This window comes from Oncorhynchus gorbuscha, linkage group LG22 (assembly GCF_021184085.1).
Source record: "Oncorhynchus gorbuscha isolate QuinsamMale2020 ecotype Even-year linkage group LG22, OgorEven_v1.0, whole genome shotgun sequence".
NCBI lineage: Eukaryota > Metazoa > Chordata > Actinopteri > Salmoniformes > Salmonidae > Oncorhynchus > Oncorhynchus gorbuscha.
The window spans coordinates 41,694,927-41,710,618 of NC_060194.1; the positions used below are offsets into that span (position 1 = coordinate 41,694,927).

Here is a 15,692-nt window from a genome sequence, read left to right on the forward strand (position 1 = left end):
AGACACTTGCAACCCACGTCTTGCTATTAGAAGCAGTAATCCAAAATGTAAGCTGTTTTTAAGAATGTAAACTGTACTGATTATAGTTCCTTTTTAGTAATGTTATAACCTCATCCCTGTTAGGTCTACATGTCATATTTTACTACGCAGCACTACATTACGCGGTGAAAAGCACATAGGTCTATGAGGCAGGTATCACTGACGGCAAACAGACAATGATTAACTGGTAGACAGGCACCGCGCAACAAAGGACTTTCATGTAAGAGAATAACTGATGGTGTGCATACGGGTGCAGTTCCCCATGTCGCCTCCTGCAGTCATAGAGCACACTTATCCGTTTGCGGAGTAAAAAGATGTGATTTGGAGAAGCCTCGTCTAGGCTTTGGGTACGTTCTGTGGTGATTCTGTAGAGAGAGGCAGCGAGAAGAAGAGAGAGGAATTCACTCTGTAATGAGTGTACGGCTGTGCACGCAGCCAGTGAAAAGAGACTGAGAACGAAGGGAAGGACATCAGAAGAAAGTGGGGATAGATTTGAAGCACAAAACAAGTAAAAGCCAAGGAGGGACACGGACCGGAGACGAAACAAACAGCTGCAATTGACAATCAACCAAAAGATTGCTAATTATTTCCGTTATTGACGCGTAAACTAGGCTATTTCTAGGGGAATTGATGGTGTCTCCGCAGAGCAGAAGTCTAACGGACCTTGCCGAGGGGAGGAATTCGAATGCACTCGGCTGAATCATGCTGATGTTGTTGTGGATAATAACTTTGGGTATCAGTTTTAACAAAGGTGAGGAAAAGTGAACCCCGGTGATGTGGTCATCTAGATGTGTATACATTTCCAGTGGGAGCAAAATAGTAAAAGTTTGTATGTATCAATACCTCATCAGTCTTTCCGTATCCTACCTCTGTCCACTGAACACTATGTGTGTATCACATTCCACGTTTTAGACTATAGGTTTGAAGTTTTTCACGAGTTTGTGCAGAATGACTACTGGAATAGGATTCTTGAGCTGAATGTTTTGATGGGAACGGAGGCATTATTCGTGGTCTCCCGGAAAACACGTTGAAAGAAACTGAGAATTAACATGCAGACCATATAGCCTAGTGACAGCTGGTTCATATTTCCACACTTAAAACGATTGTTCGTGCAGCCCCTATCAGGCGCTCACAGAGAGAGAGAGAGAGAGAGAGAGAGAGAGAACCGAGACAGACAGCAGCTGCATGTAGGTTATTGGTCTGATATGACCTTTGTATTGCATTAACCGAAATCATTCACACAACTAACGTCTAGTTTATAACACTAGGCTATATCCCTTTATCACGGGAGAAATATGATTCACTCACTGCGCATGTTGTGCCAGAGAGAGATAAACATTGACGAGGGAATGGCTGAATGAACAGAACAAGGGAAAACTGGGAAACTCCAGCTCGACTAGAACATAACAGTCACCAACCAGATCAATATCAACAACCAAGACTACTATGTATCTCTCTAGTGCAGGGGTGTCACTCATTGCAGGGTGCAGAACTGAAAATTGGTTATATTTCTTGTCGTCAAAATGAGCAAACAAATGTCCTCTATCCATCGTTTTTGGAATGTTCGATGGTTCTGACTATCTCTTTCATTTCGGTGATTATTAGCGAGCTGGACACAGTCAATACACTGTGTAAATGTAGGTCCATTATCATTTCTACACATTTTAAAGTAGATTATATTGAGTTGCATGTAGGTAGTCTCGTGCTGATCGTGTGCCAGTGCGCGTGATTATTTAGCACAGATCTCAGACAGAGAACCGAGGGGCGGTGCACTCGCATGTCTACTAAAGACGGTACGCGGAATGTAGGCAAATAGCCCATTTTACCTTCACATATAAGGTAAAAATGTAAAAACTGATAGCTATTATGATTTTACCGCGGCACAGGGTTTGATTGATCATCTCTGTCCACTTTGTCCAACACTATTTCGTGTCTAACGAACGATAGCTGCTCCCAATAAGGCTTTGATTAATTGTTGTGCGTGAGGATCGGTTCCGTTAGCGGAAGAAAGGGGACCTGTTTGATTATGGACAATTGTTCTCTCGTGCCTGTGCCGTTGGTTTTCACGTGGAACAGCTACGCGCGCTGCTCATCACCGGTTGCTGAGGAGATCTCACTCCTGTGTGCTGGAGCACACGGCATACCTGGCTCTGCACCTGAGAGTCCTGGCGCCAGTCATGTTCTGTGCTGATTCAACAGCAGTATAATACATCTATTACATCAGCCATTCATACAGCTTCATTCAGTTTTGACGCCATTACCAATAGCCATACCCATCAGATACACTGTTGACAAACCTCCTTATAAGACAGAGTAGGCCTCTTTTTTTTACCGTTTTACAGCTCTGCTACCATAAGAGGAGGGGAACATAGGCTTGACAGAGAAAGAGAGAGACAGAACTAGACACAGAAAAGAGGCAGATTCTTGACAGAGAAAGAGAGAGGAAGAACTAGACACAGAAAAGAGGCCGATTCTTGAAAGAGAAAAGAGGCAGATTCTTGACAGAGAAAAGAGGCAGATTCTTGACAGAGAAAGAGAGAGGAAGAACTAGACACAGAAAAGAGGCAGATTCTTGACAGAGAAAGAGAGAGGAAGAACTAGACACAGAAAAGAGGCAGATTCTTGACAGAGAAAAGAGGCTGATTCTTGACAGAGAAAGAGAGAGAAAGAACTAGACACAGAAAAGAGGCTGATTCTTGACAGAGAAAGAGAGAGGAAGAACTAGACACAGAAAAGAGGCTGATTCTTGACAGAGAAAGAGAGAGAAAGAACTAGACACAGAAAAGAGGCAGATTCTTGACAGAGAAAGAGAGAGGAAGAACTAGACACAGAAAAGAGGCTGATTCTTGACAGAGAAAGAGAGAGGAAGAACTAGACACAGAAAAGAGGCTGATTCTTGACAGAGAAAGAGAGAGACAGAAAAGAGACACAGAAAAGAGGCAGATTCTTGACAGAGAAAGAGAGAGGAAGAACTAGACACAGAAAAGAGGCAGATTCTTGACAGAGAAAGAGAGAGACAGAAAAGAGACACAGAAAAGAGGCAGATTCTTGACAGAGAAAAGAGAGACAGATTCTTGACAGAGAAAAGAGGCAGATTCTTGACAGAGAAAGAGAGAGAAGAAAACTAGACACAGAAAAGAGGCAGATTCTTGACAGAGAAAGAGAGAGAAGAAAGAGACACAGAAAAGAGGCAGATTCTTGACAGAGAAAGAGAGAGAAAGAACTAGACACAGAAAAGAGGCAGATTCTTGACAGAGAAAGAGAGAGAAGAACTAGACACAGAAAAGAGGCAGATTCTTGACAGAGAAAGAGAGAGGAAGAACTAGACACAGAAAAGAGGCAGATTCTTGACAGAGAAAGAGAGAGAAAGAACTAGACACAGAAAAGAGGCAGATTCTTGACAGAGAAAGAGAGAGAAGAAAAGAGACACAGAAAAGAGGCAGATTCTTGACAGAGAAAGAGAGAGGAAGAACTAGACACAGAAAAGAGGCTGATTCTTGACAGAGAAAGAGAGAGGAAAGAACTAGACACAGAAAAGAGGCTGATTCTTGACAGAGAAAGAGAGAGACAGAAAAGACACAGAAAAGAGGCAGATTCTTGACAGAGAAAAGAGAGACTGATTCTAGACTGATTCTTGACAGAAAAGAGGACAGATTCTAGACACAGAAAAGAGGCTGATTCTTGACAGAGAAAGAGAGAGGAAGAACTAGACACAGAAAAGAGGCTGATTCTTGACAGAGAAAGAGAGAGAAAGAACTAGACACAGAAAAGAGGCTGATTCTTGACAGAGAAAGAGAGAGAAAGAAAAGACACAGAAAAGAGGCAGATTCTTGACAGAGAAAGAGAGAGACAGAAAAGAGACACAGAAAAGAGGCTGATTCTTGACAGAGAAAGAGAGAGGAAGAACTAGACACAGAAAAGATGCAGATTCTTGACAGAGAAAGAGAGAGACAGAAAAGAGACACAGAAAAGAGGCTGATTCTTGACACAGAAAAGAGGCTGATTCTTGACAGAGAAAGAGAGAGAAAGAACTAGACACAGAAAAGAGGCTGATTCTTGACAGAGAAAGAGAGAGAAAGAACTAGACACAGAAAAGAGGCAGATTCTTGACACAGAAAAGAGGCTGATTCTTGACAGAGAAAGAGAGAGAAAGAACTAGACACAGAAAAGAGGCTGATTCTTGACAGAGAAAGAGAGAGAAAGAACTAGACACAGAAAAGAGGCTGATTCTTGACAGAGAAAGAGAGAGAAAGAACTAGACACAGAAAAGAGGCTGATTCTTGACAGAGAAAGAGAGAGAAAGAACTAGACACAGAAAAGAGGCTGATTCTTGACAGAGAAAAAGAGAAAGAACTAGAGACAGAAAAGAGGCAGAGACACAGAAAAGAGGCTGATTCTTGACAGAGAAAGAGAGAGACAGAACTAGACACAGAAAAGAGGCAGATTCTTGACAGAGAAAGAGAGAGACAGAACTAGACATGTCCAGAAAAGCTTTGGCAGATTTTGACTTCTATCTCATATTGAAGTAACTAGATCACAGAAAAGATGGCAGATTCAGTGACAGAGCCAAAGAGATTGATGCCAAAGAACTAGATCCCTAGAATAATGCAGATTCTTGACAGAGAAAGATAGTTCTTCTGTGACACAGAAAAGAGTCTAGATTCTTGACAGGAAAGAGAGAGAAAGAACTAGACCATTAACAACAATTCCATTTAGACACTTGATATGATACACAATTTTGACAGAACAACAGTCTAGAAAGTCCACTAGACACAGAAAAAGGGACTCCAGAGTGGCAGACACAGAAAAGAGGCTGATTCGGTGCAGAGAAAGAGAGACAGAACTCTGGACACAGAAAAGAGGCTGATTCACAGAGGAAAGTACTGATCTCAGGAAAGAGAGAACTAGACACAGAAAAGAGGCAGATTCTTGACAGAGAAAAGAGTACTGAGACAGAACTAGACACAGAAAAGACAGGCAGATTCCAGGCTGACACAGAAAAGAGGTACTGATTCTTAGAGGAGAAAGACACTCTGGACAGATTCCAGACACAGAAAAGGTACTGATTCTGACAGAGAAAGTGTCAGACAGACACTGGATTGACAGGCTGTATCAAAGAGGCGTGATTCTTGACAGAGAAAAGAGAGAGACAGAACCCGGACAGGGTTTGGCCGGGGAAAAGAGGCTGTCATTGTCAAATAAGAGTTTGTTCTTAACTGACTTCCTCAGGGCAGGCAGGTTAGCCTCTAGTGTCTATTGAAGTAATGGATGATCACCAGAAGTAGTATAGTGAATTCAGTCCCAAATGCCAAATGGTCAGTGGTTAGATGCCAAATGGCACCCTAATCCCTAACATAATGGTTACATTTGACCAGAGCCCTATAGTTCTTGGTGCACCTGCGTAGCCTAGTGGTTAATCTTCATGACAGGAAGCCTAGTCTAGAGTTAGTAAAGCACTCCATTAAGTGGAACAATTCCATTTATGAAAACCTAGTGGTTGATGGACACAATGTTTTTCAGAACAAGCCAGTCTAGAGTGGAGGGGCCACTGGCCAGTCCAAACGGGACTGGAGTGGCGGCAGGTAGCCTAGTGGTTAGAGTGGAGGGGCGTCACTACAGACCTCTGGTTAGATTGGAGGGGCTGTATAGCCAGTGGTCTAGAGGGACTGCATCCGGTGCTAGAGTGGAGGGGCGTCACTACAGACACTCTGGATCGATTCCAGGCTGTATCACAGTGGTTAGAGGTACTGCATCTCGGTGCTAGAGGCGTCACTACAGACACTCTGGATCGATTCCAGGCTGTATCACAGCCTAGTCTAAGGTACTGCACCTCGGTGTCTAGAGTGGAGGCGCACTACAGACACTCTGGATCGATTCCAGGCTGGATCACAACGGTCTAGAGGTACTGCATAGCCTAGTGGTAGCTAGAGGGTCACTACAGCCAGTGTCTGGATGGATTCCAGGTAGCCTAGTGGTTAAGTGGACTGCATAGCCAGTGTCTAGAGGGAGGGCGGCAGGAACCTAGTGGTTAGAGTGGAGGGGCGGGTAGGTAGCCATGGTTAAGAGTGGTGGGGGTTCTTAGCCTGAGTGGTTAGAGTGGAGGGGCGGCAGGTAGCCTAGTGTCTAGAGTGGAGGGGCGGCAGGTAGCCTAGTGGTTAGAGTGGAGGGCGGCAGGTAGCCTAGTGTCTAGAGTGGAGGGGCGGCAGGTAGCCTAGTGGTTAGAGTGGAGGGGCGGCAGGTAGCCTAGTGGTTAGAGTGGAGGGGCGGCAGGTAGCCTAGTGGTTAGAGTGGAGGGGCGGCAGGTAGCCTAGTGTCTAGAGTGGAGGGGCGGCAGGTAGCCTAGTGGTTAGAGTGGAGGGGCGGCAGGTAGCCTAGTGTCTAGAGTGGAGGGGCGGCAGGTAGCCTAGTGGTTAGAGTGGAGGGGCGGCAGGTAGCCTAGTGTCTAGAGTGGAGGGGCGGCAGGTAGCCTAGTGGTTAGAGTGGAGGGGCGGCAGGTAGCCTAGTGTTAGAGTGGAGGGGCGGCAGGTAGCCTAGTGGTTAGAGTGGAGGGGCGGCAGGTAGCCTAGTGTCTAGAGTGGAGGGGCGGCAGGTAGCCTAGTGGTTAGAGTGGAGGGGCGGCAGGTAGCCTAGTGTCTAGAGTGGAGGGGCGGCAGGTAGCCTAGTGGTTAGAGTGGAGGGGCGGCAGGTAGCCTAGTGTCTAGAGTGGAGGGGCGGCAGGTAGCCTAGTGGTTAGAGTGGAGGGGCGGCAGGTAGCCTAGTGTTAGAGTGGAGGGGCGGCAGGTAGCCTAGTGGTTAGAGTGGAGGGGCGGCAGGTAGCCTAGTGTCTAGAGTGGAGGGGCGGCAGGTAGCCTAGTGGTTAGAGTGGAGGGGCGGCAGGTAGCCTAGTGTTAGAGTGGAGGGGCGGCAGGTAGCCTAGTGGTTAGAGTGGAGGGGCGGCAGGTAGCCTAGTGTTTAGAGTGGAGGGGCGGCAGGTAGCCTAGTGGTTAGAGTGGAGGGGCGGCAGGTAGCCTAGTGTCTAGAGTGGAGGGGCGGCAGGTAGCCTAGTGGTTAGAGTGGAGGGGCGGCAGGTAGCCTAGTGGTTAGAGTGGAGGGCGGCAGGTAGCCTAGTGGTTAGAGTGGAGGGGCGGCAGGTAGCCTAGTGTCTAGAGTGGAGGGGCGGCAGGTAGCCTAGTGTTTAGAGTGGAGGGGCGGCAGGTAGCCTAGTGTTAGAGTGGAGGGGCGGCAGGTAGCCTAGTGTCTAGAGTGGAGGGGCGGCAGGTAGCCTAGTGGTTAGAGTGGAGGGGCGGCAGGTAGCCTAGTGTCTAGAGTGGAGGGGCGGCAGGTAGCCTAGTGTCTAGAGTGGAGGGGCGGCAGGTAGCCTAGTGTCTAGAGTGGAGGGGCGGCAGGTAGCCTAGTGTCTAGAGTGGAGGGGCGGCAGGTAGCCTAGTGTCTAGAGTGGAGGGGCGGCAGGTAGCCTAGTGTCTAGAGTGGAGGGGCGGCAGGTAGCCTAGTGGTTAGAGTGGAGGGGCGGCAGGTAGCCTAGTGTCTAGAGTGGAGGGGCGGCAGGTAGCCTAGTGTCTAGAGTGGAGGGGCGGCAGGTAGCCTAGTGGTTAGAGTGGAGGGGCGGCAGGTAGCCTAGTGTCTAGAGTGGAGGGGCGGCAGGTAGCCTAGTGGTTAGAGTGGAGGGGCGGCAGGTAGCCTAGTGTCTAGAGTGGAGGGGCGGCAGGTAGCCTAGTGTTAGAGTGGAGGGGCGGCAGGTAGCCTAGTGTCTAGAGTGGAGGGGCGGCAGGTAGCCTAGTGGTTAGAGTGGAGGGGCGGCAGGTAGCCTAGTGGTTAGAGTGGAGGGGCGGCAGGTAGCCTAGTGGTTAGAGTGGAGGGGCGGCAGGTAGCCTAGTGTCTAGAGTGGAGGGGCGGCAGGTAGCCTAGTGTTAGAGTGGAGGGGCGGCAGGTAGCCTAGTGTCTAGAGTGGAGGGGCGGCAGGTAGCCTAGTGTTAGAGTGGAGGGGCGGCAGGTAGCCTAGTGGTCTAGAGTGGAGGGGCGGCAGGTAGCCTAGTGTTAGAGTGGAGGGGCGGCAGGTAGCCTAGTGTTAGAGTGGAGGGGCGGCAGGTAGCCTAGTGGTTAGAGTGGAGGGCGGCAGGTAGCCTAGTGTCTAGAGTGGAGGGGCGGCAGGTAGCCTAGTGTCTAGAGTGGAGGGGCGGCAGGTAGCCTAGTGTCTAGAGTGGAGGGGCGGCAGGTAGCCTAGTGGTTAGAGTGGAGGGGCGGCAGGTAGCCTAGTGTCTAGAGTGGAGGGGCGGCAGGTAGCCTAGTGGTTAGAGTGGAGGGGCGGCAGGTAGCCTAGTGTCTAGAGTGGAGGGGCGGCAGGTAGCCTAGTGGTTAGAGTGGAGGGGCGGCAGGTAGCCTAGTGTCTAGAGTGGAGGGGCGGCAGGTAGCCTAGTGGTTAGAGTGGAGGGGCGGCAGGTAGCCTAGTGTCTAGAGTGGAGGGGCGGCAGGTAGCCTAGTGGTTAGAGTGGAGGGGCGGCAGGTAGCCTAGTGTTAGAGTGGAGGGGCGGCAGGTAGCCTAGTGGTTAGAGTGGAGGGGCGGCAGGTAGCCTAGTGTCTAGAGTGGAGGGGCGGCAGGTAGCCTAGTGGTTAGAGTGGGGGGCGGCAGGTAGCCTAGTGTCTAGAGTGGAGGGCGGCAGGTAGCCTAGTGGTTAGAGTGGAGGGGCGGCAGGTAGCCTAGTGTCTAGAGTGGAGGGGCGGCAGGTAGCCTAGTGGTTAGAGTGGAGGGCGGCAGGTAGCCTAGTGGTTAGAGTGGAGGGGCGGCAGGTAGCCTAGTGGTTAGAGTGGAGGGGCGGCAGGTAGCCTAGTGGTTAGAGTGGAGGGGCGGCAGGTAGCCTAGTGGTTAGAGTGGAGGGGCGGCAGGTAGCCTAGTGTTTAGAGTGGAGGGGCGGCAGGTAGCCTAGTGGTTAGAGTGGAGGGGCGGCAGGTAGCCTAGTGTCTAGAGTGGAGGGGCGGCAGGTAGCCTAGTGGTTAGAGTGGAGGGGTGGCAGGTAGCCTAGTGGTTAGAGTGGAGGGGCGGCAGGTAGCCTAGTGGTTAGAGTGGAGGGGCGGCAGGTAGCCTAGTGTCTAGAGTGGAGGGGCGGCAGGTAGCCTAGTGTTTAGAGTGGAGGGGCGGCAGGTAGCCTAGTGTCTAGAGTGGAGGGGCGGCAGGTAGCCTAGTGGTTAGAGTGGAGGGGCGGCAGGTAGCCTAGTGTCTAGAGTGGAGGGGCGGCAGGTAGCCTAGTGGTTAGAGTGGAGGGGCGGCAGGTAGCCTAGTGTCTAGAGTGGAGGGGCGGCAGGTAGCCTAGTGGTTAGAGTGGAGGGGCGGCAGGTAGCCTAGTGTCTAGAGTGGAGGGGCGGCAGGTAGCCTAGTGGTTAGAGTGGAGGGGCGGCAGGTAGCCTAGTGTCTAGAGTGGAGGGGCGGCAGGTAGCCTAGTGGTTAGAGTGGAGGGGCGGCAGGTAGCCTAGTGTCTAGAGTGGAGGGGCGGCAGGTAGCCTAGTGTCTAGAGTGGAGGGGCGGCAGGTAGCCTAGTGGTTAGAGTGGAGGGGCGGCAGGTAGCCTAGTGTCTAGAGTGGAGGGGCGGCAGGTAGCCTAGTGGTTAGAGTGGAGGGGCGGCAGGTAGCCTAGTGTCTAGAGTGGAGGGGCGGCAGGTAGCCTAGTGTCTAGAGTGGAGGGGCGGCAGGTAGCCTAGTGGTTAGAGTGGAGGGCGGCAGGTAGCCTAGTGGTTAGAGTGGAGGGGCGGCAGGTAGCCTAGTGGTTAGAGTGGAGGGGCGGCAGGTAGCCTAGTGTTAGAGTGGAGGGGCGGCAGGTAGCCTAGTGTCTAGAGTGGAGGAGCGGCAGGTAGCCTAGTGGTTAGAGTGGAGGGGTGGCAGGTAGCCTAGTGTTAGAGTGGAGGGGCGGCAGGTAGCCTAGTGTCTAGAGTGGAGGGGCGGCAGGTAGCCTAGTGTCTAGAGTGGAGGGGCGGCAGGTAGCCTAGTGTCTAGAGTGGAGGGGCGGCAGGTAGCCTAGTGTCTAGAGTGGAGGGCGGCAGGTAGCCTAGTGTCTAGAGTGGAGGGGCGGCAGGTAGCCTAGTGTCTAGAGTGGAGGGGCGGCAGGTAGCCTAGTGTCTAGAGTGGAGGGGCGGCAGGTAGCCTAGTGTCTAGAGTGGAGGGGCGGCAGGTAGCCTAGTGTCTAGAGTGGAGGGGCGGCAGGTAGCCTAGTGGTTCGAGTGGAGGGGCGGCAGGTAGCCTAGTGTCTAGAGTGGAGGGCGGCAGGTAGCCTAGTGTCTAGAGTGGAGGGGCGGCAGGTAGCCTAGTGGTTAGAGTGGAGGGGCGGCAGGTAGCCTAGTGTCTAGAGTGGAGGGGCGGCAGGTAGCCTAGTGGTTAGAGTGGAGGGGCGGCAGGTAGCCTAGTGTCTAGAGTGGAGGGGCGGCAGGTAGCCTAGTGTTAGAGTGGAGGGGCGGCAGGTAGCCTAGTGGTTAGAGTGGAGGGGCGGGTGTCTAGAGTGGAGGTAGCCTAGTGGTTAGAGTGGAGGGGCGGCAGGTAGCCTAGTGGTTAGAGTGGAGGGGCGGCAGGTAGCCTAGTGTCTAGAGTGGAGGGGCGGCAGGTAGCCTAGTGTCTAGAGTGGAGGGGCGGCATGTAGCCTAGTGGTTAGAGTGGAGGGGCGGCAGGTAGCCTAGTGGTTAGAGTGGAGGGGCGGCAGGTAGCCTAGTGTCTAGAGTGGAGGGGCGGCAGGTAGCCTAGTGTCTAGAGTGGAGGGGCGGCAGGTAGCCTAGTGTCTAGAGTGGAGGGGCGGCAGGTAGCCTAGTGTCTAGAGTGGAGGGGCGGCAGGTAGCCTAGTGTCTAGAGTGGAGGGGCGGCAGGTAGCCTAGTGTTTAGAGCGTTGGACCAATAACCGTAAGATTACTAGTTTGAATCCCCGAGGTGACAAGGTAAAAATCTGTCGTTCTGCTCCCCAAAAAGGCAGTTAACCCACTGTTCCTAAGCTGTCATTATAAATATGAATTTGCTCTGAACTGACTTGCCTAGTTGAATAAAGTTTTTTTTTTAATATTTGGGGATATGTTTGAGAGCCAATGTGGGAGTGAAAAGTGAGGATGTTTGCGTATTTGACGGTGCCTGTTGGGGAACTACGAGTGACACACATCAATCTCCCCCATTCTGCCATGCTGAATTAGAGATACTTTGAGAGGGAAAGGGGGCAGAGAGACATGGCCCTGACATGGAGAGAGGTTTGAAGCTGGAGAGAGAGAGCAGGGGGCAGAGAGGGACATGTGTATGGAGACATGGCCCAGACATGGAGAGAGGTTTGAAGCTGGAGAGAGAGAGCAGGGGGCAGAGAGGGACATGTGTATGGAGACATGGCCCTGACATGGAGAGAGTTTTGAAGCTGGAGAGAGAGAGCAGGTTGCAGAGAGGGACATGTGTATGGAGACATGGCCCTGACATGGAGAGAGGTTTGAAGCTGAGAGAGAGAGCAGGGACATGTGTATGGAGGGGCAGAGAGGGACATGTGTATGGAGACATGGCCCTGACATGGAGAGAGTTTTGAAGCTGGAGAGAGAGCAGGGGGCAGAGAGGGACATGTGTATGGAGACATGGCCCTGACATGGAGAGAGGTTTGAAGCTGGAGAGAGAGAGCAGGGGGCAGAGAGGGACATGTGTATGGAGACATGGCCCTGACATGGAGAGAGGTTTGAAGCTGGAGAGAGAGAGCAGGGGGCAGAGAGGGACATGTGTATGGAGACATGGCCCTGACATGGAGAGAGGTTTGAAGCTGGAGAGAGAGAGCAGGGGGCAGAGAGGGACATGTGTATGGAGACATGGCCCTGACATGGAGAGAGGTTTGAAGCTGGAGAGAGAGAGCAGGGGGCAGAGAGGGACATGTTTATGGAGACATGGCCCAGACATGGAGAGAGGTTTGAAGCTGGAGAGAGAGAGCAGGGGGAAGAGAGGGACATGTGTATGGAGACATGGCCCAGACATGGAGAGAGGTTTGAAGCTGGAGAGAGAGAGCAGGGGGCAGAGAGACATGGCCCTGACATGGAGAGAGGTTTGAAGCTGGAGAGAGAGAGCAGGGGGCAGAGAGGGACATGTTTATGGAGACATGGCCCAGACATGGAGAGAGGTTTGAAGCTGGAGAGAGAGAGCAGGGGGAAGAGAGGGACATGTGTATGGAGACATGGCCCTGACATGGAGAGAGGTTTGAAGCTGAAGAGAGGGAGATAATAATTAAACATGGCATTGGGAACCCACTATTATAGATTGACTAGTAATTTAGGTGACTAGAGAACGACATAAGCTTAAGGGCAGGTGGGTGTCCAAATCCAGACAGAGCATGTGATGACTTAGAAAAAAATGTCTAGCCATTCAAATAAATCATCTTATATAATCTAATCAAATCAAATACTACACCTCTTGATATGGATGACATGGATGCATGAACGAGTATTAGACCCAGACCCTACCCTTAAAGTGGCTTTGGTTTTGTCCCCAAATTAAACTCTTTTGGCACCCCTGTTGGCCCTGGTGAAAAGTGTGCACTAGATAGGGAATAGTATGGTACTAGATAGGGAATAGTATGGTACTAGATAGGGAATAGTATGGTACTAGATAGGGAATAGTATGGTACTAGATAGGGAATAGTATGGTACTAGATAGGGAATAGTATGGTACTAGATAGGGAATAGTATGGTACTAGATAGGGAATAGTATGGTACTAGATAGGGAATAGTATGGTACTAGATAGGGAATAGTATGGTACTAGATAGGGAATAGTATGGTACTAGATAGGGAATAGTATGGTACTAGATAGGGAATAGTATGGTACTAGATAGGGAATGGTATGGTACTAGATAGGGAATGGTATGGTACTAGATAGGGAATGGTATGGTACTAGATAGGGAATAGTATGGTACTAGATAGGGAATAGTATGGTACTAGATAGGGAATAGTATGGTACTAGATAGGGAATAGTATGGTACTAGATAGGGAATAGATAGGGAATGGTACTAGATAGGGAATAGTATGGTACTAGATAGGGAATAGTATGGTACTAGATAGGGAATAGTATGGTACTAGATAGGGAATAGTATGGTACTAGATAGGGAATAGTATGGTACTAGATAGGGAATAGTATGGTACTAGATAGGGAATAGTATGGTACTAGATAGGGAATAGTATGGTACTAGATAGGGAATAGTATGGTACTAGATAGGGAATAGTATGGTACTAGATAGGGAATAGTATGGTACTAGATAGGGAATAGTATGGTACTAGATAGGGAATAGTATGGTACTAGATAGGGAAGGTATGGGGAATAGTATGGTACTAGATAGGGAATAGTATGGTACTAGATAGGGAATAGTATGGTACTAGATAGGTAGGGAATAGTATGGTACTAGATAGGGAATAGTATGGTACTAGATAGGGAATAGTATGGTACTAGATAGGTAGGGAATAGTATGGTACTAGATAGGGAATAGTATGGTACTAGATAGGGAATAGTATGGTACTAGATAGGTAGGGAATAGTATGGTACTAGATAGGGAATAGTATGGTACTAGATAGGGAATAGTATGGATAGGGAATAGTATGGTACTAGATAGGGAATAGTATGGTACTAGATAGATATGGTACTAGATAGGGAATAGTATGGTACTAGATAGGGAATAGTATGGTACTAGATAGGGAATAGTATGGTACTAGATAGGGAATAGTATGGTACTAGATAGGGAATAGTATGGTACTAGATAGGGAATAGTATGGTACTAGATAGGGAATAGTATGGTACTAGATAGGGAATAGTATGGTACTAGATAGGGAATAGTATGGTACTAGATAGGGAATAGTATGGTACTAGATAGGGAATAGTATGGTACTAGATAGGGAATAGTATGGTACTAGATAGGGAATAGTATGGTACTAGATAGGGAATAGTATGGTACTAGATAGGGAATAGTATGGTACTAGATAGGGAATAGTATGGTACTAGATAGGGAATAGTATGGTACTAGATAGGGAATAGTATGGTACTAGATAGGGAATAGGGTGCCATTTGGGATGCATTCTTTCTTTTGTGGTGTGTGTTTGATAGAGGTTGGAGAGATCAGCCACTTCTTTTTAGTAGAGAGGGAGAATCAACTTACCCCAGTCTCTTCTCTCCTGTTGAGGGAATTCTTTCAAAGGGATTCAGACATCAAAACCAATCAGCATTGGAGGGTATATGTCAACCAAAAGGACTAAAGAGCAAGTACGACACGTGATGAGAAGGATGTTGAGGTAGTTTCTAAATCTCTCTATCTTCCCTTCGCTCTGTCTCTCTCCCCCCTCTGTCTCTCTCCCCCCTCTGTCTCTGTCTCTCTCCCCCCTCTGTCTCTCTCCCCCCTCCTGTCTCTGTCTCTCTCCCCCTCTGTCTCTCTCCCCCTCTGTCTCTGTCTCTCTCCCCCTCTGTCTCTCTCCCCCTCCTGTCTCTGTCTCTCTCCCCCTCCTGTCTCTGTCTCTCTCCCCCTCCTGTCTCTGTCTCTCTCTCCCCTCTGTCTCTCTCCCCCTCTGTCTCTCTCCCCCTCTGTCTCTGTCTCTCTCCCCCTCTGTCTCTCTCCCCCCCCCTATGTCTCTCTCCCCCTCTGTCTCTCTCCCCCTCTGTCTCTCTCCCCCTCTGTCTCTGTCTCTCTCCCCCTCTGTCTCTCTCCCTCCCCCTCTGTCTCTGTCTCTCTCCCCCTCTGTCTCCCTCCCCCTCTGTCTCTCTCCCCCCCTCTGTCTCTCTCCCCCTCTGTCTCTGTCTCTCTCCCCCTCTGTCTCTCTCCCCTCTGTCTCTCTCCCCCTCTGTCTCTCTCCCCCTCTGTCTCTGTCTCTCTCCCCCTCTGTCTCTGTCTCTCTCCCCCTCTGTCCCTCTCCCCCTCTGTCTCTCTCCCCCTCTGTCTCTCTCCCCCTCTGTCTCTCTCCCCCTCTGTCTCTGTCTCTCTCCCCCTCTGTCTCTGTCTCTCTCCCCCTCTGTCTCTGTCTCTCTCCCCCTCTGTCTCTCTCCCCCTCTGTCTCTCTCCCCCTCTGTCTCTGTCTCTCTCCCCCTCTGTCTCTCTCCCCCTCTGTCTCTCTCCCCCTCTGTCTCTCTCCCCTCTGTCTCTGTCTCTCTCCCCTCTGTCTCTCTCCCCCTCTGTCTCTCTCCCCCTCTGTCTCTCTCCCCCTCTGTCTCTCTCCCCCTCTGTCTCTTTGTTGTCTGTGAGAAAAACAATTGAATGACGCTCACCTGGCGTTTTTTTGACACTTGAAATCCATTCAAAGATTCCTCTAAAAATCACTAATGTATGACTCCATATTGATAAATGACAACATAAAAGAATAATCATGTGGTTACATCTACATTCCAGCCTTTGCATATTTGTCTATGGTGGTGTTTGTCTGTTCAGGGCCGGCATTGTGATAGGTCTTTCATGGCCCATCGACAGTCCACCAATTACACCAGCCACCAAATGGCACCTTTTCCCTTTATAAGGCACTATTTTTTTGAACAGAGCACTATGAGCCCAGTGCACCATATTAGGGAATAGAGTGCCATTTGAGCCACTTCTTTCCATCACACAAAAGAACCAGTCCAGATTGAGGCAACTGGGATATATTAGGACACAATTCTGTCACGTTATTGTTTGTCTTGGTGGAGCTGTTCGTACAATTCCTAGTTC

The 15,692-nt window shown here is 50.1% G+C and overlaps 1 protein-coding gene across 2 annotated transcripts in view; it reads left to right on the top strand.

The window, feature by feature from the left end:
- Window positions 1-325: 325 nt before the first annotated feature.
- LOC124009136 (kin of IRRE-like protein 1) overlaps window positions 326-15,692 on the top strand; it is a 90,484-nt gene continuing 75,117 nt past the window's right edge. The window contains exon 1 of one of the 2 annotated variants that reach the window (XM_046320643.1): window positions 326-790. In XM_046320643.1, coding sequence (XP_046176599.1) covers window positions 742-790 — 49 coding nt within the window. In that variant the 5' untranslated portion in view covers window positions 326-741. The remainder of the gene's footprint in view (window positions 791-15,692) is intronic. The other variant, XM_046320644.1, reaches the window with a different exon arrangement.